This window comes from Eucalyptus grandis, chromosome 6, assembly GCF_016545825.1.
Source record: "Eucalyptus grandis isolate ANBG69807.140 chromosome 6, ASM1654582v1, whole genome shotgun sequence".
Classification (NCBI taxonomy): domain Eukaryota; kingdom Viridiplantae; phylum Streptophyta; class Magnoliopsida; order Myrtales; family Myrtaceae; genus Eucalyptus; species Eucalyptus grandis.
Window position 1 is genome coordinate 42906861 of NC_052617.1, and position 7076 is coordinate 42913936.

At 42.8% G+C, this 7076-nt stretch overlaps 1 protein-coding gene across 1 annotated transcript; it reads right to left on the minus strand.

Moving 5' to 3' along the window:
• Window positions 1-653: 653 nt before the first annotated feature.
• Window positions 654-6737, minus strand: LOC104449997 (helicase sen1). The gene is made up of 8 exons (XM_018876206.2): window positions 6222-6737; window positions 5300-5839; window positions 3804-5012; window positions 3320-3647; window positions 2650-2905; window positions 1765-2554; window positions 1302-1660; window positions 654-1162 (listed from the first exon to the last, which is right to left on the minus strand). The coding sequence occupies exons 1-8, from the start codon at window positions 6375-6377 to the stop codon at window positions 889-891; spliced, it is 3912 nt and encodes a 1303-aa protein (XP_018731751.2). The 5' UTR covers window positions 6378-6737; the 3' UTR covers window positions 654-888.
• Window positions 6738-7076: the final 339 nt, after the last annotated feature.

Below are 7076 nucleotides of genomic sequence, written 5' to 3' on the forward strand. Positions count from 1 at the left end.
TCCATCGACGTCGTGATTTTGGCGCTTGGGAACCCTAAAATTCCACAGCGATTCGCGCATCCTCCTCGCTTGATAGTCTCTGGATTTGCAAGCGATTCGAGTTCCTCCGCTCGGCTTCTGGCTGCGTGGATCTCTTTCTCCGGAGGTTCCAGCGAGGGGAGGCTTGTCGCGCCATAAGTCGCTCGAGAAAGGTGCAGAATCTGCAGATGGCGTTCGTCTCGTTGCTCTCGGTGAATGGTTTGATTGCATCGACTGTTCGTGCTCTGTGCGATTATTCCTCGTTTTTGCCTCATTGGTAAACGAGACGATCTCGCTCTGTGGCTTTAGATAAGCATTTCGCTGGTTATGTTACTGCCGGACAGGGAGTGCAAGGAATTGAAATTAAAATCGAGAAAAATTGCAAGAATCGTCGTCGAAAGCCCCTACCGAGTCTAAAGCAGAAAAAAGACTAGGAAAAGAACAATCATTTTTCGCGCCTTCCATCCATTTTAACTAATGCGAAATTGGAATTTTAATGTTGAGGATCAGGCCACATGTGATGTAATATGGTCTTCGAATTCACAATCTGATGCTATATAACGCCATGCGAAGACAGAAATCAACATTGAAGTATAAACAGCGATCTTAGTGCTAAGGATGTCGGGAGATGAATCTTTACTTCATAGCTATGCCACTTGAATAGAAAATTCCATGCTATTATATCAAACCACATATTTCCAGACATGAAATTAAAAGAGCACATGTAATTAAGAAGGTCCACGCCTTCTTGATCATAACCGGCACGGGCATAGAAATTCCGACCCAAATGAAAATCTCATGGTAAAGATATTGTATTTTTCCCTGCTTCTGTCAAAAGCTCTTCGTGAAGAAGGGAACAACACGGGTTACCTAAATACAAAGCGCACCGAAGCGGGAACTCATCTCTTGATCTAGCTCGGTTCCTTCAGATGCGAGATCCACTTCGCTCTCATGGTCCTCCGAAAACAAGTGCCTGACCATGCCTGATGACGAGGGGTGGAATCTCATCAAAAGCAGGCTCTCGCTCGCTCTAGGATCCGAAATATCAGGCCCGAAACCGCTCCCCGCTTGAACTTGATCCAAACTACGGTGGAAACGAGCAATGCCATGAGAAGAATCCCATGTCTTTGGAACTACCTGATCCCTATACAACAGAAGATATGTGATACTTCAGAAAAGATCGATTCAAGTCAGTTCTTGAGGTCATTAATCCAGGAAACTAAATCATATAGACGATGGATAAGTTTTCAATCTGAAGTTCGGGAAAAAAAGCCAAGACTTACCCCTCATGACATTTCTCGTTGCAGCGACTAATGAAATCGTCTGCGTATGCTTTGAACTCATTGTCAAGACATTCGACCAGTCTTGTCGCATCACTTAAGGGCAATACATCCCAAATCTTCAGGATTTGGATGTATCTCGGTTCCTTAAGTACATCTATATCGACAGTGTACAGCACGTAAAGACCTTCGACCTTGAATTGCTTCACCATATAAGAGCAGCTTCTAGGGAGTAAACCCACATCGCTCTTCTCAGGTCTCCAGCCACCAGCAAGCTTTGATAAGTGGTTCATGATTGACATCTCGGTCCTAAGTGACGTCAGCTTTCTGAAAGACTTCACGAAGTTGTCGCCGAAGAAAACCTGCAGTTGACAAGAAAAAGTATCGTCATTGATTCTGCAAAAGTCGAATGTTCATTTTCAACTGGCAAATTTAGCAGAGAAAAACAATGCGCAAAGTTCTTTACCCTCCACCGAGCATCTCTAAATAGGAAACTAGTGCCATCGAGCGGATCATCGAGCCGAATGTCCTCTTTCTTCTTCCCATCCAAAATGCATTTAACTTCATCAGTACTGGAGGAACATTCTTGGCCCTTAGCATCCTGAGAGCACTTTGCCCTCAACCAAGCATTTCTAAACGGGAAACTATCACCATCAAGCGGATCATTGAGCCGAACGTCCTCTTTCTTCCCATCCAAAATGCATTTAACTTCATCAGTACTGGAGGAACATTCTTGGCTCTTAGCTTCCTGAGAGCACTTTGCCCTCCACCGCACATTTCTAAATAGGAAGCTATTGCCACCAAGCGGATCATCCAGCTGAATATTCTCTTTCTTCCCATCCAAAATGGATTTAACTCCATCAGTACTGGAGGAACATTCTTGACTCTTAGCATCCCGAGAGCACTTTGCCCTCCACCGTGCATTTCTAAATAGGAAACTATCGCCACCGAGTGGATCATCCAGATGAATATCCTCTTTCTTCCCATCCAAAATGGATTTAACTTCATCAGTACTGGAGGAACATTCTAGGCTCTTAGCATACTGAGAGCGGTTTGCCCTCCACCGCGCATTTCTAAATACTACACCGCTTCTATCCAACGGACCATCAAGCTGATTATTCTTCCCATCCAAAGCGGCTTTGACTTCATCAATGCTGAAGAAACATCCACGTGTCTTGGCATCATGAACCAAAGCTTCCCATATAGATTTACTCCTAGTCAGCGTTCTCTCGCTTCCCAAAATCCAAAGAGAATATCTACATGGAGGCAGCAAAAAGCAGGGATTGTTTGCAAATAACATCTTATGGCAAAATTCAAATCGCCTTGGTTAAGCAGGAATAGAAGAGACTACCTTGCCCTGGTGATAGTCACATTGGTTCTCCTAGTGTCAGAAACAAAACCGATAAAACCACGAGGGTTTGATCTCACGGTGGATACTATTATGATGTCTTCTTCACCCCCTTGGAACCCATCCACTGACCTCACTTTCACTGTAAAGCCTCTGATATTCTCATATCTTTTTCCAATTTTGTTTTGTATTGCAGCAACCTGAGCTCTATATGGAGATATCACGCCAACACTTAGATCTCCGCCTGAAGATTTGCATGCTGCAGAAAAACCAAGACCATATAATTTTATGAGGGAGAAGTTACGACCGCATGAACGTGAAAGTGTAATGTGCACCTCTGATTACTGTTTCATGTGTCCTGTAAGGCTAGGTTAATGACCTAAATGACAAGAAAGCATATTATCTCCAGAGTCAGAAAGCATTTAAAGCTATGCAAATTTCTCTAAACATCCCAAGAAACTAAATGGACTCCATGGTAAGATTGAACAGAAATATTCTTCTTTTGCAGCTTCGGCAGTCAACAACCGGCCACCCATTGCTCGACGACAGTATAGCAAAAGGGGCATCCACAGATATAACCAAGAAGTGCCAAGACAAAGTCGTTATTTGCATTAATTTATAATACTATTTGGCAGGAAATGATATAATCTGGTGAAATTCTCTCATGGCGTACCTCCGTATAGATTTCTCAAAATCATCGAGACAATTCCAACCTCAGCATAGTTTCTAAGGCTACGTCCACCATCCCCACCTTCTTCTCTTCCATTAGAAATATTTATGAAGGAGTACGGGCCAAACATCGGCCACGGCAAATGACATTTTCTGTAAACTTTTCTGGTAACATTCGACCCATTCTGAATTTGGCTATTGTAAAAGGCTGATGTCGGAAAGTGACTAATCGCAGGATGCATTCTGTACTGGATATTGAGAAGGTGCCTTGGATGACCCAGAGAACTCAACCTTTCGAATAGACTCCTTCCAAAGCCAGCGTTGCTAGAAAGCTATAAGAATAAAAATATACATAAACTTAAAGGTCGATTAAGTGTAAAATCACACATGTTTATGTATGCTTGTGTTAAAGGTCAATTAAGCATAAAATTATTCTAGTTTATGTATGCTTGTGCACATTCCTAGTCAAACATTCAGTGTTGACATACCTTGCTCTCAACCATAGCAGGCAATTGACATTCATCTCCAACTAAAATTGCGTGCCTGACACCGTGAAGTTTTAGCGGAATTATTGACTCGCATTCTTTCAACTGCGCAGCCTCATCAATCACCAATAAACTGACGGGCTCCATTTCCACGGTGTAGAGCTTATATGAGCTAGAGGCAGTGCAGAAAATCAAGGAAGCCGCTTGATAACAGAACTCAGCTATCTTGTCCATGCACATAAATTTTTCATGGTTTAGCCTTCTAAGAGACTTATTAAGAGTTCGCAAACGAGAGAGACATTTATGTCTCTTTATCGATAATGATGTATGTAGTGGATCTGTGCGCGCTTTCAATGAAGATGGGTCTGATGAAAATGCTTCCTTCAACTTTCTGGAATCCAACTTCTCTCTATATAGAGAAATTTCAAAAGAATCAAGAGAGACGAGAAGGGACTTAATATCCCGATAATTATGTTCCAAAAGGTAACTTTTGGATATATGGGTGCATAAGATAGAGAAGCATCTTTGGAAAGACTCTGCACTTGACCTGAATCTGTGCTTGAAAAATTCCAGAAATGATTGAAATTCAGGTTTGGATTCCTTTTTGCTTCTTCCACATTTGCTTGCAACATCATTACCACTAGGCTTTGATGTAATCTGGCGTTCATTCTCCAGAAAAATGTGGTATTGGCGGACACAGTCATTGAGAGTATCAATCATGGAAGTCAGACAATGCTGCCAACCAGTGAGTAAGGAAAAGCACTCCGCAACACAATCAACACGATGATCCAAGAATATTTCCTCCATATCTGAATCTACTTTCATCCGCTCCTTGTTCCCGAAACAGAGCATGTCTCCTAAGTTATAGAGCAAGCGTTCCCCATGAGAGTTGGTGCAAGCCGATTGTTTCACCAGCTGCAAAACACGAGACGCCAATTCCTTGATGGCAACATTTGTTGGAGCACAAACAAGGGTTCTGTGTTTCCTTTTCAAGAGAGTAAAGAGCAGTGCCGCAACAGTTTTGGTCTTCCCTGTCCCTGGAGGACCCTGTATCATTTCCACGGCCGACCTGTGTTCACACTTGATTGTATCAAGACAAGCCAGAACAGCTTTTGTCTGGGATTCATTCAGACTACCAAACAAGTTCTTATTGAGACTCCCATGCCCAGAGCCATAACTTTGAGTAATACAGAGATTGCAATATTTCTCAGCCTGCAAACAAACACATAATCCTTTGAAAATTCGCTCCCGAATAACCTAAGTGAAACTTAGAAACTGTGAAAACATCGTTGATTATGGTCTATCCTTGTACAACCTGCGCTGATATTGAGTACAAAGGATCTTGTGATGTATAAACAATGTCTATCTCTAAAATAACAAGCTAACTCAGAAGAGAATGGATTTTTTTTTTTTTTTATAATCAATGAAGTTTTGTTGCTGCAGTAATATGTTAACTGTAGACCGTCAAAGATAATAAGTACGAAAAACAAAGTCCTTACCGCCAAATCTGTACAGAGAACTTCCTTTACAACATCCAAGTTCCCAAATGGGTGTAGCACTTTCCATATTCTTATGTTAGTGACTGCATTTATCAAAAAAACTGCATACATTGACTTCCAGGTACGATCATCATTCACTTCATTGTCCAAAAATGTCTTGACTTGGAACCTTGTTGACGTTTGAGCATCCCCATCCTTGTCTTTTGCAATTCTAGCGACCGATGCAAATGCCCATCTTCCTTTAAACCTTTCTAAGCTGGGAATGGTATCTGGTTCAGCATTAGTTAACATCAAAACATCTCCAGGCAAAGTTTTGTAAGGTTCCTTGCCATTGTCAGTGACCCTGTTTCTCCAGTAGTCCACTTCCACTTGGCAAACATTCTTCTTGCCTACAGCAAACCCAGTGACCTTCGCAAAAGGCAGCCTAGATACATTCTGCATACTTGAACAGAGACTGGCTCGTGTTTCCTCCAGCAAAGGAAAGATATAAGAAGCAAAGTATTGCTCAACTGATTGAAATGACTCCAGGATGCTCTTCACCTACAAAACGGTTGTATCGAAAATCAAACATGACCAACCAATTTTACTCGACAGATCAAACGACTCTATCCTCTTGCATATTAATGTCACATGGATAGGACACCGTATGGCATATTAAAAGGGGAAGCGTATCCTGAACACCCAATAACTTCGCCACGCAGAGACAGAGAGCAAGGTCCTTCCCCACTATCCAGCAGTCCAATTTTACATACAAGGCTCACAAGAGAAACATCGCAAAAGAGCAAGGAATTCACATCCTTTAGAGCATTATCGAGCTAACAACCTAACACCCATTACACTTAATACTGTTGACAGTAATAAAGCATGATCAAAACAACAAACATAGAAATAACTAGGAAGAAAGAGACTGGGAAATGAGAACCTTGTCCCTGTGGAGATTCGTATTGAAGATTTCTTGAATAGACCAAGAGAAGATAAAACCCATCAGGTCAGTGGGATTGTCTTTCTTCCTGCCAGAACCAGCCTCCGTTCCTTCTGTAGAATCCATGGCCAGCCCCTCACCCATCTCTGAAGCCATAAGAATCCTCGCTTCCCCGTCAAAGACGACAAATATGTCTGAGAATTTCCAAGCAAACGAGAGATTGAGAGAGAGCAAATATGAAGAAGCGAGCAGCTTTAACACCTGCGAATCAATCCCGTCCGAGAGATGAGCATTTTGAAAATGACGATCGGCGAGTGACCGCGGGCACAGTGTGAAAAAGTGGGGCGAGGGGAAGCTGATGATGACGACGATTGGGGGAAAAATCTCGGTCTCCTCGTACTCCGTTACGGTATTCGAACCGTTTTCGCCAGCACTTTACATGCTAAAGCTTTGCTGCACAATGCACGTCGCTTTGCCATGCGGGCTTTGTCTCCACAGTTCCCCGGCAGTGCGAATCAAAGCAAAATGTCTGCCTTGCCGACCAAGAAAATTGAAAAAGTTATGGTATGAATGCCTCGAAACCTACGAACAAAGGGTTTGCTTGGGGTAAAGCTTCCTTGCATTGCTAAGCTTTCGTCACTGTTTACCGTACACGCGGTCTTTCCTCGTATGAACAATCCGGTGTCCAACGTGTATGGAGAGCTTGGACTAAGATTTGGCAAGATACGCTCGTCCTTTTTCTGCTAATTTGAATGGCCACCGGTGCGTGCGTACGTGCAACTCGACCTACAGAATGGGTATATGTTTGCCGTACGTGCGTACTGAAAACTCGGGGACCTAAGACCATAGCCCCCC